This window comes from Pleurodeles waltl, chromosome 7 (genome assembly GCF_031143425.1).
Source record: "Pleurodeles waltl isolate 20211129_DDA chromosome 7, aPleWal1.hap1.20221129, whole genome shotgun sequence".
Taxonomy (NCBI): domain Eukaryota; kingdom Metazoa; phylum Chordata; class Amphibia; order Caudata; family Salamandridae; genus Pleurodeles; species Pleurodeles waltl.
In genome coordinates, this window is record NC_090446.1 from 871,361,426 (window position 1) to 871,382,716 (window position 21,291).

The following is a 21,291-nucleotide window of genomic DNA, read 5'->3' on the forward strand; positions in this document are numbered from 1 at the left end:
CTTCCCTCTGCCACTGGGACAAAAGCCCTGTGCACCACAACTGTTGCAGCAACCAAAGCTGTTGATTCCTGCTCTGAGAGATCTTCAGGCTCCAAGTAGCCCCAGACCTCACCACTGTAACTCTGCAAGGACCGTCTCCTCTCTGCTGCTCTGGCAACGGGGGACTCCTCTTCAGGTGTACTGACTTGGCCTCACTGTGACTTACTGTGCCTGCTGCCAGTGGGTAGCTTGTGAAGGCTCAGACTGCTTCTCTGGCTCGCCTGTCTTTTGAGGGTCAGCTCAGACTTCCCTCCAAGGGTCAAGTCGTCAGGACCACAGCTGTGCAAAACGTGAAACATCCTGACCATTGACCTGTCTGCAATCTGGCTACTGCCGAGGGACAGTTCGTAGGTGACTTCAGGGACTCCTATATAGCTCCTGTACACTGCAGCTGGACTTCATCCATCACCGCTGACCCAGATCTTCAGCTACAGAAGGGTGGGCATTGGCTCCTGCTTCACCTTGGCACTCTTCTTTTCCAGGTCTTCTTCACCTGGAATCCGCCCTTGGGTTCCACTAGTCCTTTCCTGCTTCAGCATTTTCCAAATGCAATGTCCCCATGTTAGCCTGTGGGAAAACTGGGTAACTTACCTCTCTGCACCAGGCCCCTGGGGATCTTCTAGGTACTTACCTACTCTCTCCCAGCGTTTGTCTAACCACTCCATACACTCTGGTGGGGGATTCTTTTGCATCCCATTTTTCTAGTATATGGTTTGCCCCCACCTCCCCCCCCCTTATAGGGCCCTTGCTAATTTATACTTTTCCTAGTTACTTACCTGTGTATATTTTGTGTGTTTATACTTGAAGAGGGAAGTATGTCAATGGTAGTCTAGTCTAGCATGCCTATAATAAAGTACCTTTATTTTTGCAACACTGTGTAGTTCCTTTCATGTGTGATAAGTGACTATCTGCCTACTGTGGTATTGCAAGAGCTTTACATGCCTTCTAGATACGTTTTGGCTGCTCACCACAGCTACCCTAGAGAGCCCTGGCTGTCTCAACCCTGTAACACTAACTAATTGGGGTTTGCCTGGATCCAGCATAGGTTTTAACAACATAGGTGTCGACCACAGTGGGCCAGCTTCCTACATACTGTATCTGAGGGATGGGACTAGGAAGAACATATTTTTAATCATTATTAAAAATCTAATTCTATGGTGAAGGCGCATTTTTAATAAGTATTAAAGAAAACTTACATTTAGAAAGTTATTACCGGCCCAAAGTTCCTGGAGGTTAAATCTGCATTTGTTCTACTACTGATAGCCAATAATTAGCATTTGAATAGGTTTGAATAAGCTGTGAAGTGCTTCCCAGAAGCAAACAGGCTGACCTGAATAGGCAGAGAGGACCCTTCTGAACTGGACAGACTATGCAGGGTTGGGATGTGACCACCTTTTCTGGCACTACAGTGTCGAATTCTGCTTAAACTTAAGATTCTGCTTGACAGGTCTGCTCAGTTTTCCATATAACATTAGAGGCACACTAAAAAGGAAGGGAAACTGGATCTCAAAACAATGATTGTATATGCCACAACAATTCTTGTGTATCCACAGCCTGCTTGCTGGAAAACCCTATTTATTTTCTACCAGACTTCTGGTTCTGGGTTTATTGTGGATACAGTTACTCCCCTGAACTAGGTTTTAGTGTTAGATGTGGGAGGACAGTAGGATTGGCATAGTAGACTCCCAAACATCAACTAGCTATCAGAGGCCAGGATTAGTGTGGTGGAAGAGTTTGCCATCTTGAGAATACCCACAAGGGTTAGGAGTTGACAGTCATTCACACTCACTGGTTCGTGCCAGGCATGAATGTGGCACCTCCAGGCATCTACGTCAGAACACTCCTGGACCCAAGGAAGAAAAGAATAGGACTTAACTTGTTGTCTGTGAACCTGAGAGGTGCCCTCCCCTGCTCCCTCTTCTACCAATAAAAAAGAACTGGACATTAAGAGTTATAAGACTGACCTCTTTTTTTGAGAATTGGCTATTATTGGCACGTTACGCTTCTCAGCACTATTCCTTCTTAAATCTTTGAAAAATCATATCTCCAGTTCTCCTTATTGGATGTTGTAATTTTGGTGTCATACTTTTGATTAAATGTACTTTATGGTTCTTATTTGTTTTGGGATTTTTATTGTTTTGCATTCCAACTTTATTATTGTTTTTGTACTTTATTAACTGCCCTATGTTAAGCCTGATAGCTAGCGGGGGTTCAGCTTTGGTTAATTTAGCGCCTATTTACCCTGACAAGGGGTGTGATTGTTCCTTGAGGTGGCGGTAATCACCCACCACAAATATTAATTCAATTTCCACAACTAACAAAATACCTTGGTCTCCATGGCCGAAGCTCAGTAGCTCCAGATTGACCTGTAACCAAACAGGGTCTGGTAGAACACATATAGGTACCCGCAAGAGAAAGCCCCTAGATGTTTCACCTGGAGCTCTTGCATGCAGGCAGAGACTGTTTTCCCTTACTCCTCTATGAAGAGGGAAAGATGAGACCACACTCTGAATCGATGAAACTGTGGAATCCACTGGGCATTTATTCACTGTCAAGTGGCTACTTTTGTGAATATAGGATGGACCTACCCAGAAGATCATTCAACACTTCTAGACTATGTGTTGCACAACTCCTCCTTGCTAGGACTAAGAAAATGTGCTGATAAAGTTCTGCTTGCCTGCCCAAATGCTGCCCTTGTCCAAATGGAATATATAAAGCCAGACCAAGGTGACCTGCCTGCAAGCCTGAGTCTGGTGGATATCTCACCAAGAGACAGAGGTAGGCTGCATTAAATTCAACTACAACTGACAGTCGTGTTCATGAACATCTGAGAAGTCCTTCTTCCCCCATACAAGTGATCGAAATAGGCTGCCTAAGTGAATAATCCCCGCAAGTGTACTTAAGATGGTGCTGACTAAGCTTGGCAAGCATACTGCTCTGCGCGTCAATTTTCATTTTGTTCCTTTTCTTATTTGCGCTTTCAAATCTACCATGTCCAGCAGCCTGTTGGCCAACCACATTCAGGGACGTGGTTTTGGTCGATTCAGAGTGTGCGCGCTCCTATGCTGTTGCCCAACGTGCCTGTGGCACCTGTTATTTCAGCATGCCCCTACCATACCACCAAGCATGTAGATACGAATTCTGTGACATTATTCCCTTGGCTTTACATGCACCACTCATCATGTGTTTTATTCCTCCAACTCAACTTAACTGCTTTAATGTGGGGGCTGTGACAAGTCACCACCTCTGCAGCAAGGAGAATGTGAATGTCATGTTTCCACACAAAGGGCAGGGAATCCCTCTGGTGCTCGTGCCAGAGGGATTCTATTCTGGTCTACCCACCCACATCTTGGGATGCAGAGGAAGAGCTTCCCCAGCAGCCTGAGGATATTTTGTTTGCTTTGTGAATGACTACCAGTGTGAATGGTGTGCAGATATCTTCACTACAGAAAGTGAAATCAAAAGAAGTTGTTTGTCTTCTTATACTTGTACTCTGTTCTGTGCTCGAGGCACAGCTTAGCGCTTCCTCTCTCCCCCAACAAAAGTGGTACCCCTTTCTAGTGATAACTCTACCAAGAGGATCTGTGCATGTTAATCGCTGCAGGAGGGTGATCCCCTTAGGGAGCTCCCCACTGGACCACTAGGGAGCTTGAAAGAAGTGGTGAGGGAGGTTGTTATGCCGCGGCACTTGCCGCGGTGCGGCACGTTAATTCTGCCGCAGCCGGCGCCCGGGTCGCGGAGAGCGCCGCGGCCGGCACTCGGGTCGCGGTAAGCGCTGCGGCCGACGCTCAGGTCGCGGGGGTTGCCCCGGCTCGAGCGAGAGCCATGGAGGCTCCAAGGAGCCGGTCTAGGGGTCGCGGCACTCGCCGCTTCCCTTATTTCACGTACTGCCATAAAGGCAGACGCGGCAGAGCCTGAGACCCCGAGGGGGTTTCAGGCATGGCCGCATACAGCACATTATGCGCTTAACATTTATTTTTCTTGCATGTCCATTACCTGCCCACCACTTACCGATGTTCCTAGAAACAAACCGAACCCTTGCACTTGGGGTACTTTATACTTGCCTTTTTCTCTTCCCAGCATGCATTGTTTAACGCACATACATAATTCACTATTGTTTTCTTTTCCCCAATCCAAGATGTTGGTGTTCTACTTCCTGTTTCCTATTTCCTGTCCAGGGGTATATAAGGGGATTCCAACTGCTTGTCCCTTGCGTTGCAACACTCCTTGTTGGTAGTCACGCTCTGATTGATTTCCTTCTGCGAATCTTGTGTGTTCCTGACCTGTCCTGTTTTCCAGCCTTCCTGATCTTCGGTCCTAACGCCCTGGTGTTCTCCTTTCGTTTCAGGGAGTTCCTGTGGAGGTTTTTTACCCTACTGGGGTTTTTCCTCTGGGACTCCTTCTGGAGGGCACGGACTGTAGTGGTTCGCTCATACCAAACAGCACCGTGGCTACCGGAAGGGGTCGCCCCTACCTCGGCCAGAGCAGAACCCGCCGGAACAAGGGCCGTTCCCCTACGTCTCTCAGCTGCGACAGTAAGACCATTGAAAACCGTGACAGATTGCAACGCCCAAAATTCCAGTTGCAGTCCGGTACTATGGATAACCCAGTGGCAAACACGGAACCTACTAACCAGGACCTGCTGGCGACGATACAACAACAGGCTCAAGAACTCCAGCAGTTACGTACTGAGAATACTGTTTATCGACAAGCCTTTGCCTCCAGGACCACCGATGTCCCCGCAGTAGCCGCCACTACACCTCGTTTTTCCGGAGATCCTACCAAATTAAAAGAATTCCTGGATGCCTTGACGGTGTACTTTGCCTTTCGCCCCTCGCAATTTATACAAGAGAAGACCAAGGTGGGGTATTTGATTAGTGCCTTATCAGGGCCAGCCTTGGCTTGGGCCACACCTCTAGTAACCAGAAACGATCCCTGTCTATCTAATTATTCCACCTTTATCACTACTTTTAAACAGATGTTTGAACGCCCTGGACTCGAGGCGTCAGCAGAAGAGGCTCTTTGCGAAGTCCAACAAGGGAGTCAAGATGTATTACAATACATCACCCGTTTCAGACAATTAGCAGCAGAAACAACCTGGGTGGAACGTACCTTGGTGACACTCTTCCGTAGAGGTCTCAGAGAGGACATTAAAGATGAATTAGTGCACTCTGCTAGACTAGAAAACCTCAAAGGATTGATGGACCAGGCACTAACGATAGAATATCGGTTGAATGAACGAAGAATGCAGAAAAAGAAGAGTCGTTTGCCATCTCACTCAGTACTATCTCGCTCCTTCGCCCATCGTACCGAGGAAATCCGTCCTGAACCCAAAGGGAATACCGAGGAAGAGCCCATGCAGATTGACACGGCTCGAGGACCTTTATCCGCCAGTGAAAGGGAACATAGACGAAGGAAGGGGCTTTGTCTATATTGTGGTGCAGCTGGTCACCTAATTCGCGCTTGCCTCATTCGTCCAACCAAGCCCTTGGGAAACACCAACTCCCATCCTCAGTAAGAAGGGTGAGGACGGGATATCGTGATATACCTTCTATTTGCTCTTCCATGGAGGAAGGAACTGCTCTTTTTCTCTTACCAGTTACCCTCCATTTAACTGATGGTCGGGAAGAAAGAACTTTGGCCTTATTGGACTGCGGAGCCAGTGGCCTCTATTTAGATGAAACCTGGGCCAAAGAACGACAGATAACACAAATACCCAAGGAAGTACCAGAACAGGTACATACCGTTGATGGGTCGCTCTTGGCCTCTGGACCTGTACAATATACCACCCCTACCTTCTGTTTACAGTTTGGAAAACACCAGGAAATTCTTTCATTTGACTTAATTTCATCACCACACCACGTCATGATCCTGGGAATTCCATGGCTTACAAGGCACAATCCTTACATCAACTGGGAAACAAAAACCATTTTGTTGTCCTCCCATTTTTGTCAACACCACTGCTATCCCGCCGGGGATTATTGGTCCCCAAAAAGCCTCTCAACAGCACCTTCTCAGGTGGGAGGATCCATTAATGTCCTACAGGGAGTTCCCAGACATTACCAGGACTATGTCGATGTATTCCAGAAGCCAGAAAAGCCTGAACTGCCACCCCACAGAGAATACGACTGTGCCATCCCTTTAGAACCAGACACAGTGGTTCCTTTTGGGCGGATGTACTCTCTCACAGAACCAGAGAAACAAATTTTGAAGGAGTACCTAGATGAGAACCTACAAAGTGGGTTGATTACTCCCTCCTCTTCACCCGCCGGGGCTCCTCTTTTCTTTGTACCAAAGAAAACCAAGGATTTGCGTCCCTGTATCGATTTCAGAGGGTTAAACAGGATCACTATTAAAGACCGATATCCGTTACCCCTCATAAAGGACATCTTAGAAGCAGTCAGAGGAGCCAAGAGATTCACCAAGCTGGATCTCCGAGGAGCCTATCATCTACTAAGAATAAGAGAAGGTGATGAGTGGAAGACCGCCTTTAGAACACCTTTTGGTCACTACGAATATAGAGTAATGCCATTCGGACTCACTAATGCCCCGTCCATCTTTCAAAGATTCATGGACTCTATCTTCGCTGATCTTTTGCAACAAACAGTGGTGGTGTATCTTGACGATATCCTAATCTATTCGGTTCATCCAGAGGAACATTCCAAGCACGTTCGCCAAGTCTTAGAGAGACTCCGACAACATCATTTGTTCTGCAAGCCTGAAAAATGCGAGTTTGATCAGACAGAAGTAAAATACTTGGGATACTGTATAAACCAAACCGGAGTTGCCATGGACTCAGACAAAGTACAGGCTATATTGAATTGGCCATCTCCTTCTTCCATCAAGGAGACTCAATGTTTTCTGGGACTAGCCAACTTCTACCGACAGTTCATAGCAGACTTTGCCCAGAGAACCAGCTTCATTACTCAAACCCTCAAAAAGGAACATCTAAAGAAAGGTTTTGGTTGGACACCAGGCGCAGAGTCAGCCTTTCAGGATTTAAAGAAAGCCTTTATTCAAGCCCCTATTCTTCGACACCCAGACACCAGCAAACAATTCATTGTTGTCACAGACGCCTCAGAAAGAGCCATTGGGGCTGCCTTGTTACAAAAACAAGACGATGATGACCTAGAACACCCTGTATTTTATCTATCACACATTCTATCTGATTCTGAGCGAAACTATTCCGTGCTAGAACGCGAATTACTCACCTTAAAAGTCGCGTGCACCGAATGGAGACACTTTTTGATGGGATCAAAGGAACCCTTTGAAGCCCGGACCGATCACAGAAACCTACAGTGCTTAAGAAACTTTCAGTGCCAAAATAGCCGGCAGGCTCGATGGGCCTTCTTCTTCAGCCAATATGACTTCTATATCACCTACATCCCTGGTTCTCAGAACATCCTGGCGGATGCCCTGTCCCGACGTTATCCTGGGTGCGGTGATTCCGCTGTTCAAAACTTATTTGACAACAATAAAATTTTAGGGGTAGCACAGACTTTTTTTTAGATCAAGTCAAATCCGAATATGCCCGTCTACACGAAACAGAACTAAAAAAGTTACGCCCGCAGCTGCACACAGATCATGACTATTATTATCATGATAAGGCCCTGTTTTTACCCACTAAAGCAGTGCAAATCGAAGCTTTACGCATGTGCCATGATTCCCCCATCGCAGGTCATCGAGGAATGAAAGCTACTCAAGATCTTTTGCTTCGCTCTTTCTGGTGGCCAACTCTCAAGGCTGACACTGAGGCATATGTGTTATCCTGTCCTACATGTGCTCAAGCCAAGACACCCCGAACCAGACCTGTGGGGTTACTTCGCCCATTACCTGTTCCCCCAGGCCCATGGCATACCATATCCACCGATTTTATGAGCGCATTACCTTGCTCAATGGGAAACCACGTCATAATGGTAACTGTGGACTCCTTCACCAAGATGGCCCACTTCACGGCCTTAAGAAAGTTACCAACGGCAAAGGAGTTAAGTCAGATCTTTATTCAAGAAATCTTCAGGCTACATGGGTTACCCCAAGTCATCATATCGGACAGGGGTCCTCAATATATCTCCCGATTCTGGAATCAATTCTGTAAGACCTTGGGAATCAAGGTGGCCTTATCATCCGGGTTCCACCCTCAAACCAATGGACAAACGGAACGACTCAATCAGGGTCTCGAACAGTACTTACGTAGCTTCTGTAATGCTACACAAAGTAATTGGGCTCCCTACTTACCGCTTGCAGAATTCTCCTATAACAATTCCCTACACAGTGCCTCTAAGGTCTCTCCTTTCTATGGCTCCTACGGTTTCCATCCCAGGGCTTTCCCAACTCCCCTGAGAGATAACGCCAATCTTCCTGCCATCTCCTCCTACGTTCGACAGCTACGGGGTATACAACGAATTATTCATTCCAACCTTGTATCCACCAAGTCCCGCATGAAGAAAATAGCAGATAGGAGACGCTGTGCGGCTCTTCCATATCAGGTCCATGATAAAGACTGGCTCTCCTCTAGATTCCTACCTCTCCGACTCACCCAAAACAAATTTAAACCCCGCTTTTATGGTCCCTTTCTAATTCTCAAGAAAATCAACCCAGTGTCTGTGCGTCTTCGCCTACCTCGGACGTGGAAGATCCACCCGGTATTCCATGTCTCGCAACTGAAACCTTACCGTCCTGATCTTTTTCATAGGCAGTTGCCCTGTCCCCCTCCTCTGTTGGTTGACAATGTGCCTGAGTACGAAGTTCAGGAGGTCTGTGACTCTCGGATTTTCCATGGGCACCTCCAATACCTTATTCATTGGAAGGGATACCCTTTGAGTGAGTGTTCCTGGGAGGATGCCTCTTCGGTCCATGCTCCTCTTTTGATCCGCCACTTTTTTCGGCTCTTCCCATTAAAAACCCGGGGCCTCGGAGGGGGGGGGGGGGGGGGGGGGGGGGACTGTAATGCTCGGCACTCGCTGCGGCGCTCCTGCCTCGGCCAGAGCAGAACCCGCCGGAACAAGGGCCGTTCCCCTACGCCTCTCAGCTGCGACGGTAAGACCATTGAAAACCGTGACAGAGGTAGCCTGCCAAGACTGAGCAAATGCCTCCCTCCAACCCAGAAGGCCAAACAGCCTTTGAACCCTCTGTTCCCTTTTTCAGGCAAACTGAGGATTTCACCTCCCCCAACTGAGGGAAAGCCAGCCGGGTTTGGCACTTGGCTGCATTTCACCCTTAAAGCCCTAACAGTCAACCACCCTCCTCTGGCTTGACAGACTAGGGGAAGAGCAGGACTCACACTAAACACCAGGAGATGTATTAAGGAAAGTGCCCCAGAGTACACAGGGCATTTGCAACTGTTCCTTGATCCCAAGGGGCACATTGTATTGTAGAAGGGACTGCAGATGCTGAAGGATAAAGCTGGATCAAATCTTGTGCTGTTACCATCATAAAGGGTGTTGCTTCATTTCATCTGAATGAGGGCATACACAGATGCATTATATGAAAAACTTTGTGCTGTATTACAATTTGGAACATCTGTTTAAATGCTTGCTTGACACGTAGTAGGTTAAGTCAAATTAAGATTAATCTGGGGATCTCAAGTTTAAAATTTGTCAAAGACCTAAAAGCTACTGGATGTTTTTGAAAGTTTTACCATTAAATGTTGACAGTTTTGCTGCAAAAAAAATATTTTAAAGTATAATTTTCAGTTAAGTTTTGAAATCCTGAATTGGACTCCACAAGAGAAATACCTCACTCTGCCAAGCCTTTTGCAAGACAGATTGTGAACAAAGTTTCTCTGTCTACTTTTGGTCTCTCTCTTTCGGTGCAGTTTCTCCTTGTGCCTTTTTCCCCTCTCGTCCACTTTTCTTTTTTGTAGAATTTTCAGCCTGCTTCCTGCTTTCGTGCTGTTTCCTCTTCCAGCTGTTTCCCTGCTTCAGGCCCCTTCAGCCCCTTTACCCTCTCCTGAGCTTTTTTCCCTCCTGCTCACCCACGCTCCTTACCTGTGTCCTGCATTGCCTCCACAGCTCTTCTTCCCGCTCCTACTAGCACCGCCCACAGCCCCCGGAACTCCTCCCCCGATGCTCCTTTCCCTTCTAGGACCCACTTAATGGCATCCGCTGCACGACCGCACCGCTAGCACGCCAAAGGGCAAGCCTATCTGCGTCCGTCCAAGCTTGGAGCTCTCCCAGTGCCACAGACCCTTATTAGCCCCCACTGCTATACAGCAGCGATCTTTCACTCACTCGACCTAGGCTATTGTTTCACCCACTGCTGCTGCACTGCAAACCCCACTACTGTAGGATCTTTCACATTCACCCACTGCACTTCACCTGCAGCTGCACATTCACACCAATCACATGCACCAATACCTTCTCTGCCAACTTGGGCTAGCAACTTACAATATGCCAAACAAACACCTCAACAACCCATTAGCATGCATGCTTCTCAATAACCGCTCGCTCAGCAAACACAAAACTGAGATCTGGGATCTCCTCAGCAACAGCCCGTCAGACCTCCTCTTCCTCATAGAATCCTGGCTCATCCCTGCTTCTACAGCAGACATCACCGTGGCCATCCCAGAGGGATACAAGTCCACACACCAGGACCGCCTTCACAAGCCAGGAGGAGGTGGACTTGTGATCAAGGACACCATCAAACCCACCACATTTACAGACGTCGACACCCCCTTCATGAACCATATTTGTAGGAAGCAGTCTCTATACATAGTGCACTAAAATAACGAACACTGTGCAGAGGGTCCAGTGGATTCCCCAATTGGTCTTGCAGAGGAAAAAGTAAATATGACTATTGTCTATTTGTGGTAGTGTGGGAGAGCAGTTAGGCTTATCGAGGCGTCGCATTAGGCATTTGTTGTGCCCACAGAGGTAATAAATGAGACACACTCAATTACTAAATCCGAGACCAATTTAGAAAAATAACATTTGCTTTTATATGTGATTTGCACCAAAGTACTTCTATGTAAGGTAAGCAGTTTTTAAAAGATAAATACTTTGCAGTATCAAAAATCAAAACTGCAACTTAATTTTTCAGTTTAGCAATGTTAACGAATGGGAGAAAAACAAGAATGCAGTTTTGTAGATAAGTACACAACTTACAAATCCAGTCTTCAGGATTTTAGGTCAACACCAGGCAAGGTTCAAATCAGTACCAAGGGTGCACCCACAGTGGCACAGAGGCAGCCGGGTGCTGAGTGTCAACAATGCTTAGGGCACCCAATGTTAACCAATGGAGACTGAGGTAAGCGAAGATGTGACTCTCACAGGTGAGTAAAGTGGTGTCAGACTCGCACTGCGATGTAAGTTGATTTGCAACCGCGAAAGCGGTCGCAAATCAACTCGCAGTTACCATCCACTTGAAGTGGATGGTAACTCATTCGCAAACGGGAAGGGGTCCCATGGGACCCCTTCCCCTTTGTGAATGATCACAAAAGTATTTTTTCAGAGTAGGCAGTGGTCCAATGGACCACTGCCTACTCTGAAAAAAAACTGAAACAAAAGGTTTCGGTATTTTTTTCTATGTGCAGCTCGTTTTCCTTTAAGGAAAACGGGCTGCAGATAGAAAAAAAAAAACAGCTTTATTTAAAAGCAGTCACGGACATGGTGGTCTGCTGTCTCCAGCAGGCCACCATCCCCGTGAGTGCCCAGACTCGCTATGGGGTCGCAAACTGCGACCCACCTCATTAATATTAATGAGGTGGGTCTTTGCGACCCCATAGCGAGTCGCAGAAGGTGTCTGAGACACCTTTCTGCATAGCAAATTGTGAGTTGCAATTTGCTGTCTACCTACATCTGGCCACAGGTCTCTTGTTTTAGGGAAGGAACACTAGTAATGGGGACCTGGTTAGCTGGAACCTAGTGCATCTAAAAACCGGACAAAAAGTGGAGGGGTACTGTAACCAGAACCCATCTCCCTACACATATGCACTTCTGTCTACAAACAAAGAGCAGCTTCACTCTGAAAGACACCCTCACATATTTAACACATGGGCCACTAACTAACTTTAGCAACCTCATTACAGACTTCATCGCTCCCTTCACAATGAATTCCAAGGACTTCACAATACTCTGCAACATCAGTTACCACCTCAAGGATCCCTACAGATCCCTGTTCCATAGCCTTCCTTGAAAGCCTGAACATCAAACTCAGCCAGCTTGTCACAGACACCACTCATCACCTATAGGACATACTCTGGAACCAATCTTCACCGACAGAAGCAGCATCACCTACAACTCTGCCTCACTGCTCACATAAACCGACCACTCGAATATACTCTTACAAATCACCACACCACAAGTCAACGCACACACCAGTATCAACCTACCAAGCCAGAAATGGAAAAAAGTAACAAAGACTGACTTAGCTCAATGCCCTTAAATTGTATCAATCCAACACTACCAACAAGGACATCTCCAACAATAACTGATCAAGAACTGTGAAGACTTCATTTCGACCATCAAAAGCAACAAAGAAGCACAAAAAACAAGCCAACTGGTACATAGATGACTTCCAGGAATCAAAACACCACTGCAAGCAATTAGAAATAATATGGAGATCCAACCATGATGCAGATGACCGAATCCCCTACAAGGCTGCACTCCGACGATACCACTGACTCCAATGAGACATCAAAAGGAGGGCACTAACAGAATGTATAAAGACTAGCTTCAACAGCTACAAGGCGATCTGCTTGTTCGTAAAAGAATTCACCACCCCGGGGGCCCAGTCATCACCATAACACAATCTCAGGAACACTGCGTAAACAAATCTAACCTCTTCCACAGCAAAATAGAAAGGCTACATAGCAACTTAGAACAACAATCAGACCACTAATATCTCATCGCAAACCTGACCACGATCAACCAAAACAAACTCCTGTCTCAAAAGAAAACACTCTCCAAAGAAGACATCACAGTGATCATGAAAACAGAACACCCAGCGACCGCAACAGACTGATGCTCCCACCACATCTACAAGAGAGGGCCACCAATCAGCAACATCCTCACCCACATCATCACCTCCATCAATTCCGCCACCTTCCCAGAAGAGTGGACACATGCAGGAGTCAACGCCCTCCTCAAAAAAACATTGGCTGACAGGAAACTGAGCAGCGTCCGATCCAATTCTCTGCTCCCATACATAGCCAAAGTGATGAAGAAGGCCACCAACAAACAACTCATCAACCACCCAAACGCCATGACCTTCTGGACCACACCCAGTCATGTTTCCAGCACAACCACAACACAGAAACAGCACTCATGAAGCCACAGGTGACATGCGCATAATACTGGGCATGGAGCAACCTCATCTCTCATCCTACTTTACCATTTCACTACCTTTGAAACTGTTCCCCACAACACACTCAGCAGAAGACTGCACGACAAAGACATCCACGGTCTGGCCCTCAACTGGATAAGCACCTTCCTCAGAGGAAGAACATACTGAGTTGAACTACCACCTTACACATCTGAACCCAAGCATCTTATCTGCAGAGTACCCTAGGGTTCATCACTCAGCCCAACCCTGATCAACATCTACATGACTCCGCTCGCTAACATCATCAGGTCATAAGACATCTCCATCATATCCTACACTGATGACACTGAGCTCATACTTTCTCTGACCAATAAGCCACACCACCATAACCAATTTCTCCAACTGCATGATCAACGTAGCAGATGGGATGAGATCTAACTGTCTGAAACTCAACTCCAACAAGATGTAAGTGATGATCTTCGGGAACAAGAACTCTCCATGGGACTCCAGCTAGGGGCCAGAAGAACATCGACCCACACGCATGCCACAAATCACTCTAGAAACCTGGGAATCATTCTGGATTGCAAGCTCAACATGATAGAACAGGTCAACAGGGTCAGCTTCTCCTGCTTCCACATTCTCCACAAGATTTTCGAACGGCTGCCCCAGAACCACCAAGTGCACCATCACACAAGCCCTCATCACAAGCAGATTAGACTTCAGAAATGCATTGTAAGCTGGGATCTCCAACCATCACCTTTACCGACTCCAGACCATCCAGAAAGCTGCAGCAAATCCAAGAGAAGACTTAAATACGATTTGAATATAAAAAAGGATATTACAATACAATCATTATTCCTCAATGATCAGCTGCCGTCACAATAATGCACAGATGCTGGTCACTGCACAGAGAAAACTTTCAGAGCATTAATATTTTAAGATGTACAAGGCTCCATCAATCCTTCACTTCTGAAAAGAACCCAAGGCCTTGCTGTTCAAGCAACACCCAACCAACATGCAATTTCCTGCCTTTCCTTCCCACTTTTTAACCCACTCTTGGTTACCCAGAAGTTGGCCTTCCTGGAAACAGCAGCTCTGCTGACACCTAACCCACTTGGCCTTCCAGGAATCTGGAAACATCAGCTCTGCTGCAGCTTTGAACCTATTGCACCCTCAAACTTTCTATGAACCACTGTTATGTACAATACCGAACTTCTTTCTGGTAAGATGTTCGCAATATGAATACACATGCATATGCTCATTCCACTTATTACTCTTCATAGGCAAAGGATATTGACATTTTCTCCACAAACTTATCCTTTTCATCACTGGACGGAGGGAAGTTATCAATATCCTTCTCTACATCAGCAATCTGCTTCTTCATTTGATCGAGATTTTTCTGTAAAGTCTCTGCAGAAACTAAGAAGAAGAAGGTAGATGAGGAAACAACAAACTATTACAGTTAAGTAGAATACGAGTTGATTAAAGTAAAAAAGATTATAATTTAAATGTTTACAAAGTTCTGACCTAAAATGCATTAAAAAAAAGGACAAAGCATGTTGCTTATCTGATCACTCTGAAACACTGCTGCAAGGATTTCTCTTTGTTAATGAAACCATTTGAAAAGCACAGCGTCATAGAAACTGATTTGCTAACTGTATCATCATTATGCTAAAAAATGGAATAAAGTACTGTATAAACAGTTTTCATAGTTCTGTTCTTTATAAAATTGTTATTTAGGTCTTGTGTTCAAATCATTATTCAGCATCCATATGTTCATAGGTTCACATGCTTAGAATATCTCACACATTCAGGCCAAAAATATGGTTTCAATGGGGTAACTTTAGTATGCTTTAAAGTTCAATGTAAACATGATTTTTTTCCAATGGCCAATGCCTGGATCAGTACTCAGTATCCTCCCCTATTGCCAAAGCACAAAGGTGGCCATTTCAGGTAATTGAAAGTCCATCTTTAGCCACCTTCGTAGGTCATATACTAATCTACAAAGTATACCAGCACTAGGGAATCACAGTTACAGGCAACTTACCTTTGGTAAGGTGGAGACGATAACTAGCCGCAGATTCCTTACCTTAGAATTTCCCCAGGGGTCAGACAGGATCCAGAAGATTTTTTGTGAGCAGTACCCATGCACACAGGTAGGGGGTGTTGTTTGGCTCCATGTGTGTCAGCTGTGCCGGAAAATACAACTGACGCCTATATAGGCACCACCCTATGCACTGATGTCAGTTTCTTTTAAAGGTTTTCCACGCCAGAAGCGCGGTGCTCCAACATACCCCACTAAGAGTTGACCGTCCATACAGAACTCTCTTGTTCAATCAAGGTAGAACAACAACACTCTTTTTGGATTCAGGCACTGGAGTCACTGCTCTTCTTTAGAAGGATGCAGAGGAGCATAAAAAGTAGGCAGGGTGATGGATTGGTCTATGTGAAATGGAGTGACCACTTCTGGAAGAAAGACAGCTTTTGTGCGAGGCACCAATTTATCAGGATAGATGGTGCAGAGACTTAGATGACAAAGCCTGAAGCTCACTGACTCTTTGGGCGCATGTAATCGCCACAAGGAAGGCTGTTTTGATTGTAAGGAGCCAGAGAGGACAATTATGGAGAGGCTCAAAAGGAGCACACATCAAGAACGTTAGCACGAGATTAAGGTCTAATGAGGCATGATAACTGGGGAAGGAGGAAAAAAGATGAACAAAACCCTTTGGAACTTGAAAAGAGATGAATGGTCAGGCAACCACAGAAAAGAAGAGATAGCAGAAAGGTAGCCCTTTAGAGTGCCCATGGTAGAGTCCTGCTGGGGAACTGAAAGTATGAAAAGGAGAACCTGAGAAAGGGGGGTCAGAAAGGGTATCAACGTGTTTTACTGCATTTCATGCCACAAATTCTTTCCATCAGCAGGTGTATGCCATCTTAGTGGAGGGCCGCCAAGATGACATCACAGACTATGGGAGAAAGGTTGAAAGCTGTCAACTGCTGCCGCTCAATCTCCATGCAAGAAGGCAGAGACTGGACTATTTGGGTTGAGGACCCTCCACTACTGCTCTGACAGAAGATCCTCCCAAAGGGGCAGCCTGATTGGAGGATCAAGGGCCATGCTCAGAAGCTCGGGATACCAGACTCTCTGTGCCCAGTCCGGAGCCACAAGGATTACTTGGGCCCTGTCATTTGTTACTGATCTTCTTGAGAATTCTGGGCAGGAGTGGTATGGGTGGAAAGGCATTCAAGAGGCCTGAGCTTCACTTTGGATGAAAAGCATAACTGAGCAAGTGTCGCCTTGAAAACTCCAGTGTGCAAAACTGTTGCCATTACACGTTCTCGGCGGCAGCAAACATATCTAACCAAGGTTCTCCTTACTGCTGAAAGAAATTGCACCACCTCTGAATGGAGATGTCATTCATGATACACTTGGCATCTTCGGCTGAGTTCGCCTGCCCAGGCATTCAGAGAATCTGCCAGGTTTTGAACCATCAGGGATATGCCCTAATGTTCCAGCCATGTCCAGCGGTGCAGTGGCTCTTGAGAATGACTTTACAACCCCACTCCCCCCAGCCTGGTGCAGTACCACATGGCAGTGGTGTTGTCCATAAACACCTGCACTAGTCTCCCCTTCATGGAGGGTAGAATGGCTTTCAATGCCAGTTGGATCGCACTGAGCTCCAACAGGTTGATATGGATTCCGGATTCTGTCTGAGACTATTTCCTCTGATCTGCACATCTCCAAGATGGCCGCCCCATCCCATGTCAGATCAGGCTGGGGAATGGCGAGGGGTCTGTCGCTAACCCAATCATGGTTCGTTAGCCACTAGTGCAAGTCTTTTGCAGTTCCCTCTAAGATTTGGATCATGTCGGAGTGATTCCCCTGATGTTGTGCCCACTGAATCTTCAGGTCACACTGCAGAGCCCGCATGTGGCATCTTGCATGTGTTGCCAGTAGGATGCAGGAGGCCGAAATCCAGGATAGAGGCTAAAACATCAGTATCATAGCCTGAATATGCTGGACTCACCTTTTGGGAGGATAAACCCCAAAACTGCACTTTGTCCAAAACAGCTCTGATGAAAGGGAGCATCCCTGAGGGAGTCAGGTGTGACTTTGCATGTTTATAGTGAACCCCAGCAAATGCAGAGGTCCACCGTAGTCTGGAGGTGGGAGACAACAGCCTGGGGCAAGCCCGCCTTCAACAGTCATCAGGATTAGGGAAGACTGACACCCCTGAGGTCCATAGATAAGCTGCACCACCGCTATCACTTTGACACAAGAAGGGCGCTGGTGAGGCCAAAGGGGAGCACAGTAAACTGAAAATGGTCATGGTCTACTATGATCCTCAGGTAATGCCTGTGTGCAGGAAGGATGGGAATGTGGAAATGTGTGTCCTGCAAGTCAAATGCAACCATAAAGTCTTGTGGATCCAGGCAGACAGGATTTGAGAACTTGAACATTTTGACCTTCTTCTTGAGTAAGTATTGAGGGGTCATAGTTCTAGGATAGGATGAAGGTCTCCGTCCTTTTTCTGCACCAGAAAGTAGCGGGGAATAACAATCACAACCCACTTCTGGAGGCAGAACACTCTCTAGGCACCCCTGGCCAAGAGTTGCGACTTCCTGGCAGAGAAGAGAGAGATGATCCTCACTCAGCCTGTCATCAGATGGTTTAATGGGGACGGGAGTGGTAACAAAGGGGAGGGAGTAGTCCCTTTGATTGATCTGCAAAAACGACCTGTCCGATTTTATGGAGTACCAGTGGGGCAGGTCAGGGTGAATCCTGCCGCCAACTGGATGCCCATGAAGGTATGTAGACGGGTTTGGAGGCTGCAGCTCCCAGGGAAGTGGAGCATTGACTCAAATGCTAGTTGACAGATACCCGATGTCTGTGGGTACTGTGGTCTTGGCTACACGGGGGCTGTAGAGTGAGCACGGCACGGTGGCTGGGAGAGTAATGGTGTGGCTAGAAGCCCCTTTTGTAGCCACGTAAGGAGCGAAAGGCAGTTTGTGGGTGACATGGGGCCATGGAAAGTCCCAAGGACCTGGCCTTGAAGCAGTCCAGTGCAGAATCCGCCTCGTATCTGAAGAGATGGGAGCCATCAAAGGGCATGTTCATCAGGGATGACAGGACATCACCCAAAAAGTCAGTCGTCCTTAACTAGGCATGGCGCCTCAAGGCCACCATCGACAAAACCGCTATGCCCAGTGAGTCAGTCGTGTCAAGTCCACAACAGATGCTGAACTTCAATGTAGGTCTCCTATCTGCAACAGCCCGAGAGAGCATGACCCAGGCTGAGGCTTTATCTGTATGTTATGCAGCACTGACATACATGTAGTAATGCTTTCCTAAGGTATCTTAAGGTATCAACAAACTTCCAACTTGCCATTGTTTCAGATTTCCTATAGCCTAGAATTCGTAGGTTTTGTTACATGTTTTGGTTATACCGAGTTGTGAATGATGGAAGCCACTATCCACTTAGTACAGTTGTTTTCGAAAGCAGCTCTCACAATATTGAATGAAAAGTTGGACACTAGTTGTCAAAATCTTAGTTTTGTTAGTATAGATTTAAAGGACATGCCTAACGTCTGAAGACTACAGAACTGCATTTGCAAGGAAACAACTGCATTATTTGAAATTATTCACCGATTTAGCCACTTTTTTGGGGGGGAAAAGTCGTAAATGATCTGAGAAGTAAAATGGTACTTACACAGTATGCATCTGTTCATGGCATGTTGTGCTATAGATTCATATGGTGTGTGTAGGAAGCTGGCTCTGTATATAGTGCACTAAAATGAAGTACACTGTGCAGAGAATCCAGAGGATCCATAATTGGTATTGCAAAGGCAAAAGTAGATAGGACTAATGCTCTATTTGTGGTAGTGTGGGTGAGCAGTTAGGCTTGTCAGAGGGTAGTGCTAAGCATTTGTTGTTCTCATAAAGGCAATAAATGAGACACAGACTCAAAGAATAAATCTCAGACCAATTTGGAAAAATACAATTTATTTTTATATAGGTTTCAAACCCAAGAACTTCGTAATCAGGTACGTAGAATTTTAAGCATAAATACTTTGCAGGTTCAGAAATAGACAATATTGCAATTTTTCAGAGATGTCTCAATGTTCAATGTTATCCTATGGTGGAATGTAATGTCAGCAAACATAGGGTTAACCAAGACTTAAGGAGCCAATCTCAGAAAGTTAAGGACTGGGCATCGATCAGAACACCACCAACAGGTCCCACCAGGCAGCAATGGGGCAGCGGGGTGCAGGCGTCAGGTGCCCAATTGTTTCCTAGGAGAGTTTGGTCATCCTGAAGACAGACTGCAGGCTCTGGCTAGGAAGCCAGTCAAGGACAACAAGCGGGTAGGTAGTAGACTGGGGGCGCTTCAGAACATGGGTGCACCTAGCTCTTAGGAGGGGACGTCATTGGGACCGATGACCCATCTCAGCTGGGGTCAAGGGTCACAGGTGCAGTGGTTGCTGGAGAAGTCGGATTTTCTCTCTCCACAAGTCTGTAGGGGAGGGGGCCTCCGTGCAGATGCTGCAGGTGTCTCGGGAGACTGAATTGGGTCAGACAACACTGGACTTGGTCTCTGGGCAGTTGCTGGCCCGGGATGACACTGTTGGTTGGATTCACCTCAGGTCATGCATATTGGGTGCAGTGATCACTTCTGGTACCAGATTTCCGAGGTCCAACAGTTGCAGAGTCTTTTCTTTGGAGTTTCTTCTTGCAGGGCAAGTCTGCTGCCCATGGGAGACTTAAGCCTTTACTGAAGGCTGGATGAGTTGGCTTCTTGTGCGGGATCCTTCGAGGTCAGCAGGCAGGCCAGAGGGGCTGGTTCCAAGTCAGCTGCTGCTTCTTTTCCTCTTCTGTGGGTGCAACTCCTTTTTGTCTGGGTCTTCTTAGGTTGTCAAAATCTGAGTTCTAGGTTTCAGGAGTGCCACCAAAATACTCAATTTAGCGGTGTTACAGAGAGTGCCAGGCAGTAGCCAATGGGCTGACCACCTTTAGGGTGACTACACCCTTCTTATGACCAATTCCACTGGGGGGGGCTGGGGTTGGTCATCTACGCCATCTGAAGAGACCTGGGTCACATTACGAAGGCGACTGGCATGGCCTTTGAAGCTCCCCGTCCTGGAATGTCCATCCTGCCTGGGAGAGGTGGTCACACCTCTGCCCAGTGCAGGCCTTTGTCTCAGGCCCTCGAGAGCACTGACTCTCACCTTGGAGGGCCAGAAACAAGTCTGTGGTGGCTGAAATGGTCAGGACCAGTCAGTCAACACACTAGTAGTTGATATGTTTTCAGGGGGAACCTCTAAGGTGCCCTCGGTGAGCCTTTATTAATAATTCTATCACTGGGGTAAGTGAGAATTTATTATTCTGAGATGTTTGATACCAAACATCCCAACATTCAGAAGCCATCATGTAGCTGAGGAACTCGGAATACCCGGGGTCCAGCACATGCATTTAAAATGGCTTGCCTGGGCACATACTATGTCTCAGAATCGACAGACAAAGCAGGAGCATATCTGCTCATGCATATATTTCGTCACATGTGCGTGGATGCACCTTGCCTTAGGGGTGACTTTCACCTTGCACATGCAGTGTTAGGGGACCAGGCACACAGGGGTGAGTGACAGGATGTGTTCTCAATTTAGCCTACACCAACACACGGAGTCTACAATGGCGGCACTTGTGTGAGTTTGGTAAGAGGTCCTTGAGGTTGGCATAATTGCTGTTACAGTTCTCAGAAACTTTCCTTAGTACCGCAGGCCATATGTACCAGGGGTGTCATTTACTAGGGACTTGCAGTGGTAGCTAAAGAGTTTGCCATTTGTGTAAAACAACTGTGCAGTCTTGGGAAAAGAGATCTGGCACTGGGGTCCTGATTAGCAGGGACCTAGTGCACTTTCAGTCAAAATTACACCAGAAACTAGGCAAAAAGTGGGGGGTGACCATGTGAAAAGTGGCACTTTCCCCCAGTGTGC

General features: G+C 46.7%; 1 protein-coding gene across 1 annotated transcript in view; it reads right to left on the bottom strand.

Annotated features, from left to right (window-relative positions):
- The window catches only part of DIAPH1 (diaphanous related formin 1), a 978,623-nt gene that overhangs the window by 177,985 nt on the left and 779,347 nt on the right, over positions 1 to 21,291 (bottom strand). The window contains exon 23 of the mRNA XM_069199475.1: positions 14,594 to 14,718. Coding sequence (XP_069055576.1) covers positions 14,594 to 14,718 — 125 coding nt within the window. The remainder of the gene's footprint in view (positions 1 to 14,593; positions 14,719 to 21,291) is intronic.